General features: G+C 52.2%; 1 protein-coding gene across 4 annotated transcripts in view; it reads left to right on the top strand.

Moving 5' to 3' along the window:
• The first annotated feature begins 5689 nt into the window (after positions 1–5689).
• Positions 5690–23152, top strand: part of SULT4A1 (sulfotransferase family 4A member 1) — a 35410-nt gene continuing 17947 nt past the window's right edge. Inside the window, exons 1-2 of one of the 4 annotated variants that reach the window (XM_086403195.1) lie at positions 5690–5991; positions 22659–22789. In XM_086403195.1, coding sequence (XP_086259321.1) covers positions 5823–5991; positions 22659–22789 — 300 coding nt within the window. In that variant the 5' untranslated portion in view covers positions 5690–5822. Of the gene's footprint in view, positions 5992–19462; positions 19640–22658; positions 22790–23152 lie in introns of those variants that run through there. The other 3 variants (XR_015164620.1, XR_015164621.1, XM_086403196.1) reach the window with 3 other exon arrangements.

The following is a 23152-nucleotide window of genomic DNA, read 5'->3' as shown; positions in this document are numbered from 1 at the left end:
TGACGGAGTTAGCATTCAAGACTAGGTCAGGGGACTTCCCTGGTAGCCCAGTGGCTAAGACTCCAGGTTCCAGTGCAGAGGGCCTGGATTCAATCCCTGGCCAGGGAACTGGGTCCCACATGCTGCAGCTAAGACCCAGGGGAGCCAAATAAATAAATAAAAATATTAGCAGTAAATAATCTAAAATAAATAGGATCATTAAAAAAAGACTAGTTCAGGCTGTGGTTCCATCCTGTCTGCCCACTAGAATGCTGGGTATAAATATTGAAGCTCAGGACTTTCTTCAGAAATTCTGGTATTGAATTAGACCTGTCTAGGCAGGAATGTGATTGAAGCCTGTAGTTCCTGGGCACTAGTGTCCTCAGGGGCCACTCTGTGGGTGTGACCATCTGCCTGAGCCAGCACCCTGGGCTCAGACTTTCTTAAGGTCATCTGTGGCAACAGGCTGGTGTGTGCCCATCTGTGTCCGGGGTCATGAAATGCTATTGGGTGACCTCTGCCCCAGCACTAAATCTTGGCTTCATTAGATATCCTCAGATACCTCAACCCCTCTGAACTTAGCATCCCACCCACAAGTCTGAAACTGTACACTAACTGGATATTTGGTGATGTTAAGGAATAATCATTACTTTTTAGTTGTGTTAATGTATTGGGAATATGATTTCAAAGAGTTCTTATCTCTTAGAGGTCTTTATTAAAGTAATGGCATAACACATGAGTTGCTTCAAAATCATCTGAGTGGGGAGAAGTGGGTGAGAGTTGATGAAACTTGAGTTGGTAACAGTTGACAGTGGGTGATGGGTACATAGAAATTCATTCTACTATTCTTTTTATTTTTGCATATGTTTGACATATTTTGCGTATGTTTGCATATTTCCCTAATAAAAGACAGCATAATCTTAAAGATTTGATAGTCCGTACAAATAGGAAAATATGCATCAAGACAGAACATAAAACAGCAAAACCAGAGCCACTGGGTGTCGTGTCTACCCAGAGTCCCGCCGTGGGCGATCATGAGGATCTGGTGAGCTGTGCGCTTTCAGCACCGCGGACAGCGACCAGCGGCCCCTCCGCAGTCTCTATACAGCCTTGGGTATCTCACAGGGCAGAGAACTTCGGATCCAGGTTACTTAGGAAGAGTTTCTTCAGGACAAAAGACTATCCAGCCTCTTACTAATCCTTAGAGAAGAGGGGCTCAGTACCCATGGGGAAGACCAGGACTTGGTGGACACTTTCGGCTCATAAGAATCTTCTGTTTCTTGCTCTTTAGAGATACCTTTGTCAAAAATCAATCAATCAGATATTTGTGTCTGTTCCTAGACTCTCTGTCCTGTTCCATTTATCTATATGTCTATGCTTATGCCAATCCCACTCTTTTGATTTCTAGCTTTAAGGTAAATAGATTTATAGTAAGTCTTGAAATCAAGTACTGTGAGCATTCCAGCTCTGCTATTCTTTTTGAAAATAGTTTTGACTAGTCTAGTGACCTTGCTTTTTTATATAGGTTTTAGAACTGGCTTGTTAATTTCTACAAAAGGGCCCATTGACACTTCTCTTGGGATTGCATAGACTCTACAGATGAATTTTGAAATATTTGAAATATTTTGAAATATTAGAAATAATTATATCTTAACAATATTGAGTCTTCTAATTGATGACCAGGATATATGTCACCATTTCTTTAAATTTTACAAATTTATCTTATCAATGTTTCGTAGCTTTGTTATATGAATCTTGCATATGTTTTCTTAGATTTATTCACAAGCATTTATTGTTTTTTGATGATCCTGCAAACAGTATTTTTAAAATTTCAACTTTCAGTTGTTTATTGCTGGTATTTGATTTTTGTTTGCTGGTCCTGTGTCTTATGAGCTTGCTAAACTCATTTATTCAGTCTAGTAGCTTTTTTGGTAGGGTCCTCAGGCTCTTCTATATTAACAGAGATTTTTCTTTAGATTTCTATTCTAAAAATTAAGTCAAAAGAGAAGTTTCAAGAAGTAATACAACTGTGGTAGGCAAGAATAACACCTCCCCACCCCCTCAAAAGATGTCCATGTCTTCCCAGAAACTGTGACTATATGTCAAAGGTAATTAAGGTTGCAGATGGAATTAAGCTTGCTAATCAGCTGACCTTAAAATAGATTACCCTGGATTATGTATTGGGAAGACCTAATATAATTATAAGGGATCTTAAAATGGAAGAGGGAGATAGAAGAAGAGTCAATGTCAGAGTAAAATGACGTGAGAAACAGTAAACCCAGTGTTGCTGACTTTGAAGAGGGAGGAAGGGACCATGAGCCCAGGAGTGCGGGCGGCCTCTAGTGGCTGGAAAAGGCAGAAAACTGGCTTCATCCTTAACCTCCAGAAAGGAATGGCGTTTTGCCAACACCCTTGATTTTAGCACAGTGACACCCACATTAGACATACAACCTACGGAACCGTAAGATAAAAAATATGTATTGTTTTAAAGCCCCCGAGTTTGTGGTAATTCACTATAGCAGTGATAGAAAAAGAAGACAACAGCGAATATGCACTGTCACCTACACTCACCAGTTGTAGCATTTGCCACATTTTCTTCTCTTTCAATGTATGTGTACACATTCGTGTTATAATTGTGTTGTTTCATAGAACTATTTGAAAATAAGTTGCAGACAGAATTCTACACTCCCAAATACTTCAGCATCTCCCTCTAAGAAAAAGAACATTCTCTTACATATCCACAGTACAGTTTTAAAGTTCATGAAATTTAAAATTAATACAATGCCGCCTAGTCACCTGGTCATGTTTGACTCTTTTGTGACCCCATGGACTGTAGCCTGCCAAGCTCCTCTGTCCATGGGATTTCCTAGACAAGAATACTGGAGTGGGTTGCCATTTCCTTCCCCAGCGCATCTTCCCAACCCAGGGGTCAAATTCACGTCTCCCGTACTGCAGGTGAGGGCTTCCCTGGTGGCTCAGTGGTAAAGAATCCACCTTTGATGCAGGAGACATCAGTTTGATCCCTGGGTCAGGAAGATCCCCTGGAGGAGGGCATGGCAACCCACTCCAGTATTCTTGCCTGGAGAATCCCATGGACAGAGGAGCCTGGTGCGTTACAGTCCATGGAGTGGCAAAGAGTCGGACACAACTAAAGTGACTGAGTATGCACACATGCACTGCTGGTGGGTTCTTTACTGCTGAGCCACCAGGAGATTCTGTCAATATTATATTACAATAATACAATATTACCAGCTTATCAAGAGTCCACATTCATATGTTGCAAATTGCCCCAAGAATGTCCTTTTCAATTATCTTTAGTCCTTTTATCTAGAACAAGTTCTTTCAACTCTTTTTTGTCTTTCATGACATTGACATTTTTGAAGAGTACAGGTCAGTTGTTACACAGACTGTTCCTTTCCTTCGGTTTTGTATTCTGTCCTGATTTATTAGATCCAGGTTATGAATTTTTGGTGGGAAAACCATGTAAGTGATTTGGGATCTTTAATGTGGTATGGAGTCCGCATCTAAATTTATATCCACATCTGTTCATCTGTATTTATGCTTATATCATCATGTGACCATCACTAAAAGCAAGACATTAACACAATGTTTCCAATACTCTGGAGGGTAGTCTTGTGTCTTTGCCCAGTCAACCCCCTCTGCTGCCTCAAATTGAACACTTTTCTGACCTCTGATCATAGATTAGTTTTGTCCGTCCTTGAATTGTATATGAATAGAGTCATCCAACATACCACCTTTTATGTTTAGCTTCTTTTGTTCATCATTTTGACTGTGAAATTCACCTATATTGTTGCATACACCAATCGTTCTTTTTTAAATCACTGTATAGTAAGAATTCCATTGTATGAATATATCACAATTTATCCAGTCTAATGTTGATGGACATTTGAGTTGTTTCTAATTCTTGTCTAATAGGTACAAAGTGTTAATTTGTTCCTAATTTCAAGCTAGCTCCTGTGTTCTTTTGACCTAGCCCCATCATTTTTAATGGTTTCTTCTTCTGCCCCAAAGATATTTTAGGCTCATCTTGTATCTTTGCCCAGCCCTGGAAGTGGCCTTCTCTCTGAGAAACTCTGGTTCCTTTTTGTGGGGAAGTATTTAGAAACCAAGATCTGGGCGCTGGCTCTGCCTGGTTTTGCTGGAATACAGTGCTTAAAGGCCTTTTCAGCAAAGATAAGGAATAGATTTTTAAAATAAATAATAAATTCATGAAATAGCTTAGATTCTAATCTAAAAGGACGGGGTTCCTCCTTGCTCTTCCATAGTGAGACCCTCACCTGAAACACCAGCTCGTTTATTTGCTCAGTTCCTCCAGCCTTTGGCTGCCTGTCTTTGTGCCATTACCTAATTGTTCTTAACGATATCTTGGTATTTGGGATCTTCTCTTGCATTTTTGTAAAGACATCCTCAAGCCCCCTGAATCAGAGTTAATGCTCTCTTTGCACATTTCATCCACCATGTACACATGGCCAATGTCCCCCTTGCCAGACTGTGAGTGTCTCAATCCTGGGGAAGAAGGAGAGAGAGAAGGTAGGTCCTATCCACCTGCGTTGCTCTGGATTCTTTTTAAAATTAATTTATTTATTTATTTAGCTATGCTGGGTCTTAGTTGTAGCTTGCGGGATCTTTGATCTTTGTGTGGCATGTGGGATCTAGTTCCCTGGCCAAGGATCGAACCTGGGTCTCCTGCATTGAGTGCAGAGTCTCAACCACTGGACCACCAGGGAAGTCCCACAGCTCTGAATTCTTGCTGGTATAATTATCTCTGTCCTCTCAACTGCAGTACCTAGAAGTAGAGAGTATCATTCCCTTTTCACAGTCAGGACACTGAACCTGTGCAATAGCATTGTTTCTTAAAAAAAAAGTCACGAATGTACAGTGACTTAATTAAATGTTTTATTGCTAAAAATTGCTAACTATCATTTGACAATGCAAGATGGTCACAAATGTTCTATTTGTAAACAGCACAGCATCTGCAAAGCACAATAAAATGAGCTTTGCCCGTGTGTGTTTCTTGAGTGAATGGATGAGGGGTTGTTCTAAAACCTCTATAGAATTCAGTTGTTCTCTAATTGTAGTCTGCCTAAGAAGTATATTTTAAATACAGACTTGTGGAGCACTACCCCAAGGGTCCTGGGTCTCATGAGTTCTGGGGTGGGCCCTGGAAATCTTCAGTTAACAGATTTAACCCTTTCCTGCTCTCAGGATATTGTAAGCGTGTGATTCACAGGTCTTATTCTGATCTGAAATTGTCTTGGTTATTCACAAATGTAAGCTCCAAGGGGGCTGGGCTCTTGCCAGTATCACTGGTCTGGACCCTCGACCCGTGGCAGGTACAGATCAGAGGCTCCCTAAATATTTGTTGAATGAACGATGAATGAATCTCTTGGGTCATTGCTAGTTGCAGTGTTTATTGAGTTTGTGTTGAAGCTTTGCTGAAGGACAGAATCGCTGGAATCCCTGGGTTGGTTAACATATGCGTGATGAAGGTGATGCGGGCTACCGGCCTGGAGGAGGGCGGGGGAGGCGTCTTGGACGGCCCTCAGGGAGGGTGGGCGAGGGGTGGCTGGGGCGGGGCTCGGGCCATGACGTCGTGCCCGCATCCACGCCGGCGTCGTGACGTCAAGACACGGAACGCCCCCGCCCTCCCGCGACGGCTGGGGTGGGGCGCGGGCCGGGCGGCGCCGTGACGTCACGCCTGCGGAGGAGCGCCGTGACGTCACGCCTGCGGAGGAGCGCCGCGCGGCGGCTGCGGGGCGGCGGGAGAGGGCGCGGGGCGGCGGCGGCGGCGGGGCTGCGGGGCTGCGGGGCCGGGCGGCGGCATGGCGGAAAGCGAGGCGGAGACCCCCAGCACGCCGGGCGAGTTCGAGAGCAAGTACTTCGAGTTCCACGGCGTGCGGCTGCCGCCCTTTTGCCGCGGGAAGATGGAGGAGATCGCCAACTTCCCGGTGCGGCCCAGCGACGTGTGGATCGTCACCTACCCCAAGTCCGGTGAGTCCTGCGCGGACCCCGCCCCGGCTGGCTCTGCGGCGCGCCGGCGTGGACCCTGCGGCCCGCGCCCTGGGAGGCGGAGGGCCGACTGGGGGTGGGGGGCCGAGGGCGGGGGCGCGATGCCTGGAGCCCGACAGGGCGGGGTGGGGGTGGTCGGCCGGGGGTTTGGGGGGAAACCAGGTGTTTGGAGGTTGAGCCCCGGTGTCCGTGGCCAGGTGGCGTCCTGTGGGGATGGAGCCTTGTTTGGCGGCGGAGCTGCCAGGCAGACAGGCCCAGGCCCGCCACCCTTCCCTGCCTCCCCTCCCGATGTCCAGCTGGCTGTGTGACCTTGGACAGTCACTCAACCTCTCTGTTCTTGGGTTCGGTTCAGCCCTTTGATGAGCGCCAAGTCCTGGTGATGATCTTGGGGAGGGGGTGAAACGGGGCGTCAGGGCTGTGTTGGTGATGATCTTGGGGAGGGGGTGAAATGGGGCGTCAGGGCTGCGTGCTTCCCTCATTTCCTTGCGTGGGCACTGGCTGGGGGATGGGACTGGCCCGTGCCCAGAGTGCAGTGTCCGATGCGTCCCCCCTGATTCAGGGCCGCCTCCTTCACCCTGGTATATCTTGGCGTCTGGGACCCAGGGCAGTCACATTTCCTAGCATTAGGATGTCACTTTCATGACTGCTGTGTGAAGTCCAGGTGATCGTTCCCACTTCCACTCTATGGTGGGCACTGAGGCTCAGAGAGGGGAGGTTGCTCGCCCAAGGTCACACAGCTGCTGAGCAGGAGGAGCTGAGATTTAAGGCCAGGCGGGTGTGCATGTGCCCAGGACCTGATGTAAGAGATTTTTGATGTAGTGCCTCTTCTGAGGTTTGTAGGGAAAAGGGGCAACTTTCCTGTTTGAACATTCCTGCGGGTTTCCGTTGTTGCCGCTGTCCTGAAGAGAGAGGGATTCACTGCTCTGAACCCAGACAGTGCAGTGCGTCTTTGGCCTGGTGTCCCGGGTGGTGGCCTTGAGGTCGCGTGGTCGGAGGAACAGGCTGGCAGGTTGCTGGCAGAGCCCGTAGGCTTGGCTGTCCTTGCTGCGCAGGGTCCCAGATGCCCAGGGGGTAGGCCTGGTCCTCCCAGGAAGGCTGAGGAAGGGGCTTGTGAGTGGAGGGGTGGAGAGGAGTCTGGAGGCACTGCTGGGCTGTCTTTGGAAAGAAGGAAAGGAAGTGTGGGGATTCACAATTGGTCAGATTTTAGAGCCAGGGATGTCATTCATATATATAAGACCCCCAGCTGGGTGTGGGCGGGAGAGCATTTTGCTTCCCTTCTGTTATGTGGGATCACTGAAGGCTGAAAATGGCCTCCTGTCTGTTTAGGGCAGGGTCTGCCTACCTCTGAATTATGAAAAATGTGGGCACCCTTGAGGATTTTGGAGTGGCAGATGGACAGTTGTGGTTCTCTGTTACACCCCTCCATTTCGTGAGCAGGAGATGGTGGCTGAGAAGCTGGGCCGCTGGCAGGCTGGGGAGGCCCCGGGCATAGAGCTTGCTTGAAAGGCACGGCCCTGAAGCTTGTGGGGAGGCTTTAGACGGGCCCAGTGTTGGAGGCCTGCTGGGGTTCTGTAGGGACCTGACTGGGCACCTTGATGGGAATGAGGTGTTAGTTTAAAGAAGTTTTCTGGATAACCAAACCTCACATCTTGTTTGTAACTTGCATCTTTCAAAGATAAAAACATGTCCTTCTGAGTTTCCTCTCAGAAGGAGAGCAAAGATTGGCTCTTCCCTTCGGAAACAGAGAACCCAGCTTGGCCAGAGATCCTGGTGTGGGGTCCCTTTGCACACAGCCTGAAAGAGCCTCCTTTTCAAAGCTTAAAATTATTTTTCCCCTTATGGTCTTTCCAGGCCCTTACTGTTTCTCCATCTGCCCCCTGCTGGCTCCTTTTGCCTTTTACCTGCGGACCGGGCAGCCTGAGATGGTGCTAGTGGTAAAAAAAAAAAAAAAACCTGCCTGCCAATGCAGGAGACGTAAGAGATGTGGATTTGACCCGTGGGTCAGGAATATCCCCTGGAGAAAAGCATGGCAACCCCCTCCAGTATTCTTGCCTGGAGAATCCCGTGGACAGAGGAGCCCACCGGGCTACAGTCCATGGGGTTGCAAAGAGTCAGACACGACTGAACAACACAAACCCATTTTAAGGGCTTCCCTGGTGACTCAATGGCAAAGAATCCACCTGCCAATATAGGAGACTCGGGTTTGATCTCTGGGTAGGGAAGACCCGCCCTGGAGAAGGAAATGGCGACCCACTCCAGTATTCTTCCCTGGAGAATCCCATGGACGGAGGACCCTGGCGGGCTACAGTCTATGGGGTCGCAGAGAGCTGGACACGTCTGAAGCGACTGAGCATGTGCACGGGCAGCCTGAAGATGCCCTTGTTCGAACTGTGTGTGAGCCAGAGGGAAAGGACATTAGTAGCGCTCAGCTGACGACCTGCCATGCTCCGTGCTTTGTCACTTACAAAGGCCTGTGTTCATGGCAGTAAGCTGTCTGCAGACCTCTCTGACCAGAGGTGGTCTCCATTTCAGAAGTCCGACACAGAAACTCTGGGAGGTGAAGTGGCTCGCCCAAGCTCAAGTGCCTGGGACGAGGCTTGTTTGAGTTGACGGCAGGCCTGGGATGAAGCAGCAGCAGAGTGTCACGGGTTTGTGTAGACCAGTATCTGCTGTTCCTTTTTTGCTTTCCTCCTGGTTCTTAGCCTTCACCCAGCCCACCCTGCTTGTCCATGTCGTGGGGTGGTGACAGGAAAAGTGAGACGTTTTCTCAGGAAGGACGACCTTGCTGAGACCAGTGCTTCTGGAGGTCCCATGTCCTCTCAGCCCCCACTGCCTGTAAAGTTCATTACTCAAAATGATCCCAGAGGGGCCTGAAGAATTGGTCCCCCATATCTAGTTTTCACTCAACCAAAGACGGCACACCCTGGAGGTCCTCTCCAGTGGCATCTGGTGTGGCAGGAGGAGCTGCCTGGGGGCAGGATCTGGGTTCCCTTGGGTCCCCCACCCCACCCCGGGCAGTTGCCCTCAGGTGATTCCCCTGCTGTGAAATCCACATGGTGAACCACGCAGTCACAGAGGCGGCTTCTGCCCCCGGGCCCTTGAAGGGGCTGTTACTTTGAACGCAGGCCAGGTGTAGTTTGCCTGGGCCCTCGGAGTGGTGAAGTGGCCCCTTGGCGAATCCTGTGTGCCCGGCGCTCTGCCGTGTCAATCCAGAGGCTCAGAGAAGGCAGGAACTAACTCAGAGTTACACAGCAGCTGAGGGACAGTCAGGTCTGATCCGTCCTCTGGTCCACAGCCAGTTTCGCCCCTGCCCCTCTGGAGGAGGGAGCTGGACTCAGGCCCCAAGGAGGAGGGAGGATCCCACCTTCTCTCCCCTGCCCTGGGGTGGAAGTCTCAGGATGCTTCAGGGTTTTAGGGGTTTTGTCAGAGTTCTGAGTCCTGGGCCACGGGGACTTCAGTCGGCCCACCTCATGATTCCATTCCTTCCCTGTCCCCGCTTCCCTGCTTCCTCCTCCCCACCAGGAGTGGGTCTGCAGGAGGCTCTGGCTTGGACATTGAGAGCCTGGCTTTGGAGCCTGCGTTTGAGCGCAGCTGTGCTGCTCACCTGCTGGCTGGCCCTGGGCAGATGGGACTACCGGCCTGAGCTGTGCTGCCCTCAAGGATGGGAGAGGCCGCCTCGGCGCCTTGCTGGAGGCGGATGAGGATGAGTGGGGTGATGAGCCGGGGCTTCTGCCTGGACCGGATGTGCCATAAGCAGACGGCAGGGTGTCGTCAATGCCAGCTTTCACTCCCTGAGCACCCGTGGCGCCCAGACCTTTCCTTGGGGCTGGGCATGCAGAGAAAAGTCCCGCTGGGTGCCTGTCTTCAGTGAGTGCTGTGTCTGCCAGGGGACGGACGGCTCCAGTGTGGACCCAAGGGACCCCTTGGGGGGGGTCGTCGTGAACTTGCAGGTGGCCCCAGGGCCCCTGTCCACCCTGCCTCCTCTGGTGGGGAACGTCTGATGGGAGAGGTCATAACAATTGGACCCTGCTCCTCTCCACAGTACTCCAGTACTTCTAGAACTTTTCTGTGTTTCTGACATTGGAGCTCAGGTGACAGGTTAGGACTGTGCTGTCTTAATTCGGGAGTCTCTAGTTCCCAGGGGGGTATCGAAGTTTAAGGAATTGAAATAAAATTATAGGGATTCAGTTCCTCAGTAGCACTGGCCACACTCCACAAGCTCAGGAGCTGCACGTGGCTAGTGGTCATCGCGCTGGACAGCAGGGCTTTAGATGTTGCCATCGTCACGGAGGTCCTGCGGGACGGCGCCAGTTTGCGCTGTGACCCCACGCTGGGAGCCCTGGTGCCTTCAGTGTCCGGGGACCCTCCTCGCTGTCCAGTGTTGACGGTCCTTCTTTCTTACAGCCTCTGGTCCCAGGGTCTCTCTCTCTCTCTCTCTCTAGTTTTTAAGTCGTGTCCGACTCTTGGAACCCCACGGACTATAGCCCGCCAGGCTCCTCCTCTGTCCATGGGATTCTCCAGGCAAGAATACTGGAGTGGATTGCCATTTCCTTCTCCAGGGGATCTCTCTGACCCAGGGATCGAACCGGGGTCTCCTGCATTGCAGGTGACTTCTTTACTGACCGAGCCATGAGGGAAGCCCAGGGTGTCCGGTGTTAAATCCAATCTTGTCTGGGCGACGTCTGTCCGCGAAGCCGTGGAGATCACGTGGGCTCTGGAATGTGCTCCTTGGCTCGACCTGGGCATCCCCGCTCCTGGTTTTTCTTTCCTTTGGCTCCCACCTGTCTTGAAGTGCACCCCCATTCTCTGGTCACTGGTGGGGGGCAGGGGACAGTGAGTCACTCCCGGGGGTATGGGAGAGCCTGGCCCAACTCCAGCCCTATCACTGTGTGACTTCAATTTGCTCTTGAAAAATGAGAGGATTAGACCTGATGGGTTCACGTAAGTCTTAAGCATTAAGACCCCCCCTGGGGCGGGGGGCCCCACAGGCCCTAGGCTGGATGATCTTTGGCTGAGAGCGTCCCCAGGCCCGGGAGATGGGCGCAGGGAGTGTCGTGAACGCAGCCCTCAAGGAGCTCACTTGGACACTGGAAAGCCAGGCTCCTAATGCTGACAGCTGCCCAACGGGCCAGGGTGCTCATTCTCGGGGGTCAGGTCAGGGGCCCAGGAAGAGGGGCTCTGAGGAGGAGGGTTGCAGGGGGGCTGCATGGAGGAGGTGGCGGGACCTGGCCGTGAGAGTTGGTGGGGCCTCCCCGTCCATCGTGTTTGAGCCTCGGAGCAGCTTCGTGTTCTTTGTTGTTGCCTCTCTTGGATAGAAACAGGCCCCCTGAGGGGCAAGGGCGGTGTCAGCACCCGAGGATGCAGGTTTGACTTGCGGACGGTGGGGAGGAGCCAGCCCCAGAAGACCTGGACAGAGGGACAGCAGTGACCTGGCCTCGGTTCTGGGCTGGATGCTCCCAGGTTTCCAGGGATGGTTATCATGTTCCCCCAGCCTGGGGAGGAGACTGCCCTCAAATCCAGATCTGGAAGCAGGCTAGGAAGTTTTGGGGAGGAACTCGCCACCCACCCTGAGCTCACGTTTGTGCCAAGATCAGAGTCAGCATCCCTGCCTTCCAGCTGCAGGGTGATGAGTGACCCCCAGCTAGCACCTGCTTACCCGCTTCCCTGAAGACATCCCCAGAGGCTTGGTTCCAGATGACTTGTCGCCTTCCTCTGTCCTTCCCCTCCCTCTCCCTTGCCTCCTCCCTCTTCCTTCTCTTTGCTCTGACTCCAGCTGTTCGCCCATACTCGAGAGGGCTTGGCTTTGGGGAAGGAGGTGGCTGGTCCCAAGAGCCAGGGTTAGCTGGGGCAGCAGTCTTCTCATCACCCTATGAGACCTGGAATGAAAGCCTCCAGAGGAACCCACAAGGTTCTGGAGGAAGACAAGAGCAGGGCCACTGGGACGAGCATCTGCTGACACTCGTGGAATTAGGAGGAGGCCCCGAGCCCGCTCTGAGCTCCAGGGTCTCACGGGGCTCCTTACCTCCGCTTCCTCCGAGGCAGTGAGGACTGCCATCCCCCGCCCCCACATGCGCCTCCTTACTGTGCTTCTGTGGCTCCTCCCCCCAGGAAGTGCTCAAACCTGCCCACCCCTCTTGGCCCTGCTGCAGTCTCGGGAGCCTTCCTCTCTTACCTGGACTGTTGTGTGGCCTGCCTCCTGGGTTCACCTTTCACTCTGCAGCCAAAGTGACCTCTTAGGAACGCCAGAGCATGCCCTCGAGGGTTCGATCTCTCCCCCAAATCCGCCATGGCCTTCAGGCAGCGGTGAAGTCCACCCCGTAGCCGTCCTCTGGTGGTCAGCTGTCCTGCCCTTACTCACCAGCACGGTGAGCACGCTGGCTGTCCTTCCCTCCAGCCTGGCTGCCTCTGTCTGGGGTGCTCCTGCCTTCCCTTCCCTTCCTCTCCCTTTCCCTCCCCTCTGATTACCTGATGTGGACCTCTGTTTCCAGAACGCCTCTCATCTGTTCACTGTGGGACTGAGCATCCTCCTGTGCCCCCCGCTCCCACCTCTCAGGACTTCAGAGGTGCCATGCCGTTGTCTGCTGGCTCACATCACTTCTGCTGAAAAGTCAGCTGAAATTCTTTGTTCCTTTTGGAATGGATCTTTTTTTCCCCTTCTGGTGGCCTTTGAGATGTTCTCTTTGTCTGGTTTTCAGCGCTTGGATATTAGGTGTCCAGATATATATATATTTTTAGGGGAGGAGGATGCTTATTCTGCTTGGGGTTCCTGAGCATCTCAGTGCTGTGCTTTGATGCCTTTCCTTATTTTGGAAGAATTCTCAGTCACCACTGCAACTATTTCTGGTGCCCCATTCTCTCTCCTTCTTTTCAGATGCCAATTACATATGTGTTAGACGGTTTGATACTGTCCTATAGCTCTTGGACATTCTACTTTTTCACCCTGTTTCTCTCTTTGCATCTCAGTTTGGGTAACTTCTGTTGGTCAGTCTTCAGGTTGACTGACCTTTCCACTGTATCAGGTATACTGATGGGCCCACTGAAAGCATTCTATATTTCCATTATTGTGTTTTTATTTTTTCTCTAGCATTTCCATTGTGGTTTCCATCTCTCTGCTGAAATATTCATCTGTTTATGCTTGTTGTCCATCTTCTCCATGAAATCCTTCAACATTTGAGACAGAATCCTTTAATATCCTCTGAGTCTGATTCTGTTGATTGTCTCCTGACTGGGATTTTTTTTTTGGTGTTTTTTTTTTTTTGATGTGTACTACTCTTTGACTGAATGCTGGACACTGTGCCAGCATTAGAGACTGGAATCATTTTGAAAGGTTGTTGCTGAACCTCGAAAAGACGCCGGGATTCTTGGCCTACGGAGGAGAAGAATTCAATCTGGGGCCAGAGACGAGGCTTGATCGCTCAGAGCTTTTGTGTAATAATGTTTTATTAAAGTGTAAGGAGATAGACAAAGCTTCTGACATAGACATCAGAAGGGGGCAGAAAGAGTACCCGCTTGCTAGTGTTAGCAGTGGAGTTATACACTCTCCATTGAATCCAAAGAATGTCTGGAGGTTGTAAAGACCTCACCAGACCTACTCCTTAACCTACATTTTAAGATAACAGAATTAGCCAGAAGGTTTAATCCAGAGACTGTGCTCAGGCAGGATACATTCAGTTCAGTTCAGTCACTTAGTCCTGTCCAATTCTTTGCGACCCCATGAATCGCAGCACGCCAGGCCTCCCTGTCCATCACCAACTCCCAGAGTTCACTCAGACTCACGTCCATCAAGTCAATGATGCCATCCAGCCATCTCATCCTCTGTCGTCCCCTTCTCCTCCTGCCCCCAATCCCTTCCAGCATCAGAGTCTTTTCCAATGAGTCAACTCTTCGCATGAGGTGGCCAAAGTACTGGAGTTTCAGCTTTAGCATCATTCCTCCCAAAGAACACCCAGGACTGATCTCCTTCAGAATGGACTGGTTGGATCTCCGTGCAGTCCAACGGACTCTCAAGAGTCTTCTCCAACACCACAGTTCAAAAGCATCAATTCTTCAGCGCTCAGCCTTCTTCACAGTCCAACTCTCACATCCATACATGACCACAGGAAAAACCATAGCCTTGACTAGACTGACCTTTTTTGGCAAAGTAATGTCTCTGCTTTTGAATTGCTATCTAGATTGGTCATAACTTTCTTTCCAAGGAGTAAGCGTCTTTTAATTTCATGCATGCAGTCACTGTCTGCAGTGATTTTGGAGCCCAGAAAAATAAGTCTGACACTGTCTCCACTGTTTTCCCATCTATTTCCCATGAAGTGATGGGACCAGATGCCATGATCTTAGTTTTCTGAATGTTGAGCTTTAAGCCAACGTTTTCACTCTCCTGTTTCAGTTTCATTAAGAGGCTCTTTAGTTCTTCTTTACTTTCTGCCATAAGGGTGGTATCATCTGCATATCTCAGGTTATTGATATTTCTCCCGGCAATCTTGATTCCAGCTTGTGCTTCTTCCAGCCCAGCATTTCTCATGATATACTCTGCATATAACTTAAATAAGCAAGGTGACAATATACAGCCTTGACATACTCCTTTTCCTATTTGGAACCAGTCTGTTGTTCCATGTCCAGTTCTAACTGTTACTTCCTGACCTGCATATAGGTTTCTCAAGAGGCAGGTCAGGTGGTCTGGTATTCCCATCTCTTTCAGAATTTTCCACAGTTTATTGTGATCCACATAGTCAAAGGCTTTGGCATAGTCAGTAAAGCAGAAATAAATGTTTTTCTGGAAATCTCTTGCTTTTTCAATTATCCAGCAGATGTTGGCAATTCGATCGATCTCTGGTTCCTCTGCCTTTTCTAAAACCAGCTTGAACAGCAGGAAGTTCATGGTTCACATATTGCTGAAGCCTGGCTTGGAGAATTTTGAGCATTACTTTACTAGCGTGTGAGATGAGTGCAATTGTGCGGTAGTTTGAGCATTCTTTGGCATTGCCTTTCTTTGGGATTGGAATGAAAACTGACCTTTTCCAGTCCTGTGGCCACTGCTGAGTTTTACAAATTTGCTGGCATATTGAGTGCAGCAGTTTCACAGCATCATCTTTCAGGATTTGAAATAGCTCAACTGGAATTCCATCACCTCCAGTAACTTTGTTCGTAGTGATGATTTCTAAGCCCCACTTGACTTCACATTCCAGGATGTCTGGCTCTAGGTGAGTGATCACACCATCGTGATTATCTGAGTTGTGAAGATTTTTTTGTACAGTTCTTCTGTGTATTCTTGCCACCTCTTCTTAATATCTTCTGCTTCTGTTAGGTCCATACCATTTCTGTCCTTTATCGAGCCCATCTTTGCATGAAATGTTCCCTTGGTATCTCTAATTTTCTTGAAGAAATCTCTAGTCCTTCCCATTCTGTTGTTTTCCTCTATTTCTTTGCATTGATCACCAAGGAAGGCTTTCTTATCTCTCCTTGCTATTCTTTGGAACTCTGCATTCAGATGCTTATATCTTTCCTTTTCTCCTTTGCTTTTCGCTTCTCTCCTTTTCACAGCTATTTGTAAGGCCTCCCCAGACAGCCATTTTGCTTTTTTTGCATTTCTTTTCCATGGGGATGGTCTTGCTTCCTGTCTCCTGTACAATGTCACGAACCTCTGTCCATAGTTCATCAGGCACTCTATAATCCTAAGGAATGTAGAGGAAAAAGTTTGTCCTTTCTTCCTCCTTGAGAATTCCAGGCCCCTCTCTCCTTGGGGACCCCTAGACTTCTTATCAACCTGCCTAGGAAATGACTCTCTCAATTTGTATTGATGCTTTGAAATCAGCCTGTCTCTTCTTGGCAGGCCATTAGTGTAGGCACTGAGTCAGTCTGGTAGGAACTGGGCTGTGTCTGAGTTCTGTTATCTCTCTGGTCACTTGAGTGTTAACCCCGTAGCATCAGCTGTGCTTCGCGTGGCGGGGCTGGTGCTGAGGCCCTTTCCCCAGTGTTCCTGTCCTGTTGTCCAGGTGCTAGGTTGTGTTTGGACCTACTGGTTAGCACAAGGGGCTTCCTCCACTGTCTCCCGGAGTTTGCTCAGATTCATGTCCATTGAGTCAGTGATGCCATCTAACCATCGCATCCTCTGCTGCCCCAATCTTTTGCCTGCAGTCTTTCCCAGCCCTACCTTCAGCATTTGGTCTGAATCTTAAGAGGGGTTTCTCCCCATACCCTGTCCCCTCCCTCAAGGGTGGACAGCTGGTACTTGTTGCTCTGTTACTGGCTGAGAGAGGAGGGTTTTGAGGGCGTTGCCTGGTCCAGCTGCAGCCTTAGGTAGGCTCTGGGTTTCTTGGTCTTGATGGAACTTTCTCAGTGATGCCCTCCAGTGGCTGCCAACTCTGCCTTGATGGTGGGTCTTGTGCGGGAAAGAGTCTCACATCGCTCTTTCTGCGTTTGGGGTCTTCGGATCCCAGGGACGGGCTTCTGCCCTGCCCATAGGGCCAGAGTTCTTTTCTTTGACCCAGTGTCCAGCCACGGTGGGTCTTCACCAGCACCTGGGGTTGGGGTGGAGCAGCAGGTTTTGCTGCCCCTCCTCGAGTGGCTTAATGCTTTCTTCCCATAGAGGAGGAGGGTTGCAGGAGGTTTTCTGTTTTCCTGGGGGAGCTATAATGACCCCAGCTGTGGCACCTTTGTGTCCTGTGCCTGCAGAGCGCCCACGGGGTGGACTGAGCACAGGTGCTCGTCCCTGCGTCCTCTTCAGACCTCATTACATGATGACCAGAAGTAGGAAGCTCTGAGCCCCTGGGAGGAGGAGTGCGATGACTGTGGATTTCGGAAGCTCAATGTTAGCTGACTTAGCAGCTAGAGAACCTAATGCCAGCAGAGGGGAGGGCAGCAGGTACGTGGACCCTTTCACTGCAGGGCCCAGGAGTCGTACACTGTGCCCCTTGGAGGAGTTTGAAGGCAGGAGGCTGTTGCAAAGACAGGCAGGTTTCTTTGGGGGAAGTGGGTCCAGAGAGGCCGTGGAGTTGGGACTGTCACACACAGCAATAGGGTGGGATACAGTGCTGAGTCGGAAATGGACATCAGGTGAAGACCACAACGTCACCCTCTTGCTCGGCTCTTCTGGGATGCCTGTGGTCCAGCAGGGCAGAGAGTGGAGGCGTCTCCTCTGGAGAAATTGACCCCAAAGCGAAGACTTAGAAATGCTCCCACACGGGCATCTGCTGTCATAGTTGTGAGGGTGCTGGGCTGGGCTGCACTCAAACATGTGAGGCCCTGCGGTCAGTAGGCGCGTTCACCGCAGAGAGCTGTGTCCTGGGGCTTGTTCTCACCTGTGGGTGGACTCAAGGTCTCCAGATCTTAGCATCTCCCAACAGGAAGGACAGAGACCTGCCAAAAGGAGACAAAAAGCAGCAAAAGGCACTCAGCAGAATCCAACACAATGAGCAGAGCAGAAGAAAACCTAAAAAAAGAACCACCCTGGCACTCTTGACTCTGTTCCACTGTAAGAGAGTGAAGTCAGGTATGCTCTTGGTGAAGAAAGCAGTCACACCAGGAATGAGCAAGTAAGGATCCTGAAAGAACTCTTGGAATTAAAAACATTGTAGCTGAAATTTTTAAAACTCAGCTGTGAGGTTTGGATGGTGAAGCAGAGCAAATGTCCCGGAAAGTGGAACAGAAATTGTTACAAATTGATGACAAGTGGGAGCAAAGAGGTAGGAAAAGTAGAAGATCTCAGAGTTCCAGAAAGAGGGAATAGCGACAGCGGGAGAAAGTTACTGGAAGTCAGGATTTCCAGACTGGAGCTTGAGTTAAAGGCCCCCTCGTGCCTCAATGTGCCTCCAGGCACCACGAATAAGAGACCTGGCTGAAGCACTTAACTGTGAAATTTCAGAGAAGATCGCAAAGCTTCCAGAGATAAGAATGGGCCACATTCAAGGGACGAGGAACCAGGACCTCAGACTTCTCAGCACAGCGCTGGCAGCTGGAAGATGGGAACAGTGCATTCAGGGTCCCCCGCCTGGAATCCTATACCCAGCTCAGCCAGCCGTCCTGAGCGAGGTAGAATCAGGCGCTTGTCATCAGGCTCCGGCTCATAGAGGGTGGGCTCTGCCGCCGTGCACGCGGACACCAGGGGGCACACGGATGGAAGATTGGGTCCCTCCAGCCCCACGGAGACACGGGGAGACATTTGTGGGGCCCCGGGGGGCAGGGCACGACCCTCAGAGATCCATGGGGTGTGAGCGCAGCCCCTGCGTTTGGCTGTGTGTGGGGTGTTTGCCAGGAATAATTATCTAGAGTCGGGCAAGGAATTGTTAACAGGCACATAAAACAGTGAGCGAGCAAGCAAAGGAAACACAGTGAGCGAGGAAGCGCTACCACTACACTCCGTACTTTGGATTAGACCGAGAATTGTGCCAAGACCGTGTGGGGGAGAGAAGCCTGCAGGAAGGAAGGCAGCTCAGTCAGAAGTCAGTAACCCATCAGAACGTACAGACGTGAAATAACGGTGTAAGCACGTCAGAAACTGGAGGGTAAGAGAACAATCAGCAGGGCTTTGCTGTGTTCACAGGAGTGGGGTGGGGAGGGGCGTGAGATTTCTGACCTCAGTCTTTTGACTCTTTTTTAAATTTATTTTTGACTTCTGATCGCCCTTGCTGCGTGCGGGCTTTCTCTAGTTGCGTTGAGCATGGGGGGCTCCTCTTCCTGGTGGCTCAGACTTAGATGCCCCTCGGCTGGTGGAGTCTTCCCGGACCAGAAATCGAACCTGCGTCCCCTGCATCGGCAGGCGGGTTCTTAACCCCTGGACCGCCAGGGAAGTCCTCTCCTAACTTTTAAACCAGGTGTACACGTGTGATCTTCGGTAAAGAATAAAAATAAAAAGAACAGAATTCCAAGGTTTCCCAGCCCCAGGATCCTGGCGCCTGGGGGTCCAGTTCCGACTGGCTCCAACCGTGGCGTGCTGGTCTGTCCTGTCCCCAAGGGTTCCGGTGGGAATCTTGACGGGCTCTGCCCCAGCCGCCCCAGGGAGTTCCACCCGAAACCTCAGTGTTCTCTGCCGGTCAGAGTCACTGCCGCTGCCTCAGAGCCGCCTGGGAACAGTTTCCCTGCCGTCAGCAGAAGCACGCCTGTGAGCCATTGACTCGCATCTGTTGACTTGAAAACGAGCTGCTGGAAAGCGTGTGGCTCGTGTTACTCCCGCCTGGCCAGTCCCGTGTATCCCTGGGTTGAAAGCCTGGCTCTCCTCCACCTCACCTTGAATTTGCTGGGCGGCGGGTTGGCCTCCTGGGCACCTCTCCCCAAGGGGATCAGATGCAGAGGGGTAGCGGGGAGGGGGCTGAGGCCCAGCTTCACCCCCACCTGCTTTTGCCCATCCCATCAGGGTGGCTGGCTGTGGCCCCCCGTGCTCCCCCAGGGGTGCTGGAGAGGCCGTCGGTGTAGGGCTGTGGTTCCCACCACTCCAGGGGTCGCTCTCCCCTCCCCAGCTCTGTGACCTTGGCCCGGAACCTGAACCCTGAGCTTCTTTATCCACCCGGGGGTGCTTGTCAACCCTGCCTCGGCCGTGTCAGGCCTTGCCCCGGGTGTCACCCATCAGCCCATCTTCGCGGGAAGGCGGCCTGGCTTGGGGTGCAAGGAGGCTGAGGTATTTCCGATGTGAGCGGTCCAGGTGAGCGGTGCCCACAGGTGTTAGGGGATGTGACCTGGGGTGACAGGAGGCGGGGGTCCAGCTTCTCCCTGGAGCCCAGAACAGGGCACACCCTTGCCAACCACCTTGGTGTTAGCGCTGTGAGACCTGTGCTGGCCTCCTGGCCCCCCGAACGATACCTGGGTTGTTCTGGGCCGCTGAGTTGGTGGTAATTGGTTACAGCTGCTGTAGAAACTAGTAACACGACGCAGCCTTGCTCCCTGCCCACGTGAGCTGCCCCCCGTCAGCTCCCCAGCGGCGCCCAGAGTGCTGCGTGCAGCTGGACAGGAAGCCCAGGGTGCCCGGTGCCCCCAGGGCTAGGGAGACTTGGAGGGTCCAGGGAGGCCTCTGAGTGGTGGTCCAAAGCGCAAGTCCAAGGTGACTAGGCAGAAGGGCAGCCCGTAGCAGGCCTGGGCCCCGGGTGCTGGGTGCAGAGGGTGGTGGAGAAGGCTGGCTGCAGCACAAAGGGCCAGAGCCAGGGAGAGGAGGCCACAGGCTGAGCAGGACGGCGTCCTTGGACGTGAGAACAGCAGGCAGGGCCTGGGCCCGGGGTTCCCGGCCACGGTAGCCAGGAGAGTGGGTGGATGCGCTGGGCAGGGGGGACACCTCGGTGGCGGGACTTGGAGGTGCCAGTGGGCAGGGGAGGCGCCAGGTGGAGAGCTTGCAGAGCCGGGGCTGCCTGCAGGGCCTGCATTTGGACTTCGGTTGAGGGGCTTTGTCTGGACCCTGGTGGTGACTGCCTGGTAGAGTCATCATCCCCGGTCGCTCTTTTCCGTGGTGGTTTGGTCACATCTGGCTGGCCTGGGGTCACCAGGGGCCGTTGCCCGAGCTGATCCCGGGTCCCCCACTCCCCGTCCTCCCTGGTGCCTGGCAGGGGCATGGTGTGCCCTCCTGAGCTGGAGACGGGAGGGCCAAGCGGTGCCCCAACAGGAAATGGACTTACAGGGCTGCCCTGGAGAGGGGGCTGCGAGGGACAGGCTGCAGAGAGCTTCCTGTGGGCTCTAACGAGGCTGGCCTTCCGGCGCAGCTCCTTAATGGAGGCAAGGATGGAGCTTGTGAAATTGCTGTGTCGATATTGATGTTAGACGTACTAATGTGCAGGAATGGCCGTCTGGGTCATGCCTGTGGGGGCTCCTGGGGTGGGGGTGGGAGCACTAAACGTAGATCCTGAAGAACTCCTTGGTGGTGGTGGTTTGGCCGCTTAGTCGCGGACTGTAGCCTGCCAGGCTCCTCTGTCCATTAGATTTCCCAGGCACGAATACTGGAGTGGGTTGCCATTTCCTCCTCCAGGGAATATTCCCAACCCAGCAATCAAACTCATGTCTCCTGCACTGCAGGCAGATTCTTTACCATTGAACCACCAGGGAAGCCTGAAGACCTCCTTGGGAGGAAACTGCTCAGGGTCTGATTTCTAAGGGTAACCCCCCAGTTCCCACCCCCACTCTCCCCGCCTGCCCCACCCAAGTGCAGCTGCCTCGAGCTGCTGGGTGGATGGGCCTCGGCAGGAGGAATAGGCGGATGGGAGCCACACACTGGCGCTGTGACCTTGGGCCATTAGGCCTCAGGAACCTCCCCTCTAAATGGGGTGGTGGTCCCCATGTCTCAGGCTGGAGGGCGGCCGCAGCCATGGAGCAGACTCCTTTGGCGTCTCGCTCACTGTGCCCAGCATCGTGTCTGGACCCAGCCCTGCCGGGCGCTGCCGCCCTTTGTGGCTCCCGTCGTCTGAGTCTCGGGGCTGATTCGTTCATCCTGCTGCTCCAGCGACACTTCCGTTGTTTCCAAGGTTTGCTCCTCTGAGGACCACTGCAGGGCTGTTCTGGTCTGTGTCTCTCAGCATGGTCCCGGCTGCTGTTGTTCCTCAGTTGCCGAGTCGTGTCTGACTTTTTGCGATCCCATGGACTGCAGCACACCAGGCCTTTCTGTCCCTCACCATCTCCCAGGGTTTGCCCAGGTCCATGTCCATTGCATCGGTGATGCCATCTCATCCCCTGATGCCCTCTTCTCCTTCTGCCCTCAATCTTTCCCAGCGTCAGGGACTTTTCCAGTGAACCAGCTGTTCAGCATCAGATGGCCAAAATACTGGAGTTTCGACTTCAGCATCAGTCCTTCCAATGAGTATTCAGGGTTGATGTCCCTTAAGATTAACTGGTTTGATCTCCTTGCTGTCCAAGGGACTCTCAAGAGTCTTCTCCGGCACCACAGTTTGAAGGCATCAATTCTTCAGCACTCTGCCTTCTTTACAGTCCATCTCTCATAACTGTAGGTGACCACTGGGAAGACCATAGCCTCAACTACAGGGACCTTTGTTGGCAGAGTAACGTCTCTGCTTTTTCAGCACACTGTCTAGGTTTGTTGTGGTTTCCCTGCCAAGAAGCAAATGTCTTCTGATTTCTTGGCTGCAGTCACCATCCGTGGTGATTTTGGAGCCCAAGAAGAGGAGATCTGTCACTGCTTCTGCCTTTTGCTCCTCTGAGGAACTGTGGGGCTGTTCCGGTCCGTGTCTCTCGGTGTTGTCCTGGTACATTTCTCGTTACAGGTCAGACCCGTGTTTTGCTTTAGTAGATACCAGGAGACATGGTTTTCACTGTAAATAATTGACTGGCCAGTCGTTCCCCTGGACCCTCATCACTCCTGGGTAAATGGAAATTCAGGTTCTGGAAGTCCAGGACTGAGATCACGTGCTCATCACAGTCCTCGGGTCCTTGGGGGAGGCAGGCACCGCACGTCCTGTTCACCCCTCATGGCGGCCTCGAGAAATCTCCTGTCTGCATTCAGTGCTGGCAAGACAGGAGCTCAGAAAGGCCGGCTCAGCCACAGTCACCCTGAGAGGTGGCATCGAGTCAGCCAGTGTTCCTCCATTTGACTCAGGACACTGCCAAGACCTCCCCACAAAACCTGCAACCCTTCAGCCGTTTCCTGGGGCGGTCGGTGCTCCCCTGAGAGCAGGGCTGGCCCTTGGGCTTCCTTCCAGGCACCCCCTCACCAGCTTCTCTCCCTCCAGGCACCAGCTTGCTGCAGGAAGTGGTCTACTTGGTGAGCCAGGGGGCCGACCCTGATGAGATCGGCTTGATGAACATTGACGAGCAGCTCCCGGTCCTGGAGTACCCGCAACCAGGCCTGGACATCATCAAGGTGGGCTCGGTGCAGGCGTCACAGCCTACATGAGCCCCTTGGGGGCCTTCCTGTGGTTGCTCCCGAGGGGTTCCTGGGGCCCCTTTGGTTAGAAGGAAAACAGCAAGCTCCTGGGATCCCAGGTGGCCAGCAGGGAGAGACTGCCAGCCTGAGCTGGTGACGGTGACCCTGGAACCGAACCAGAGGGTGACAGGGGGTGACTTTGAGGAGGAAAGGAGGCAGCTGCTGGGAGTAGGGGGGAAGGTGGGGTGAGGGGCCTCCTCCTGTGGTTCGTCCTGCCTGTTGTGGGGACTGGGTAGGATGTGTTTGCATCATAAATACTTGGTACCAAGAGTGAAACAAACATCCCCGAGTCCCGTCCGG

Source organism: Bos grunniens, chromosome 5, assembly GCF_055505025.1.
Source record: "Bos grunniens cultivar Pamir isolate PY7600 chromosome 5, Bosgru_T2T1.0, whole genome shotgun sequence".
Lineage (NCBI taxonomy): Eukaryota > Metazoa > Chordata > Mammalia > Artiodactyla > Bovidae > Bos > Bos grunniens.
The sequence above is the reverse complement of the archived record's forward strand: the minus strand, read 5'-3'. Positions and strand labels throughout refer to the sequence as shown.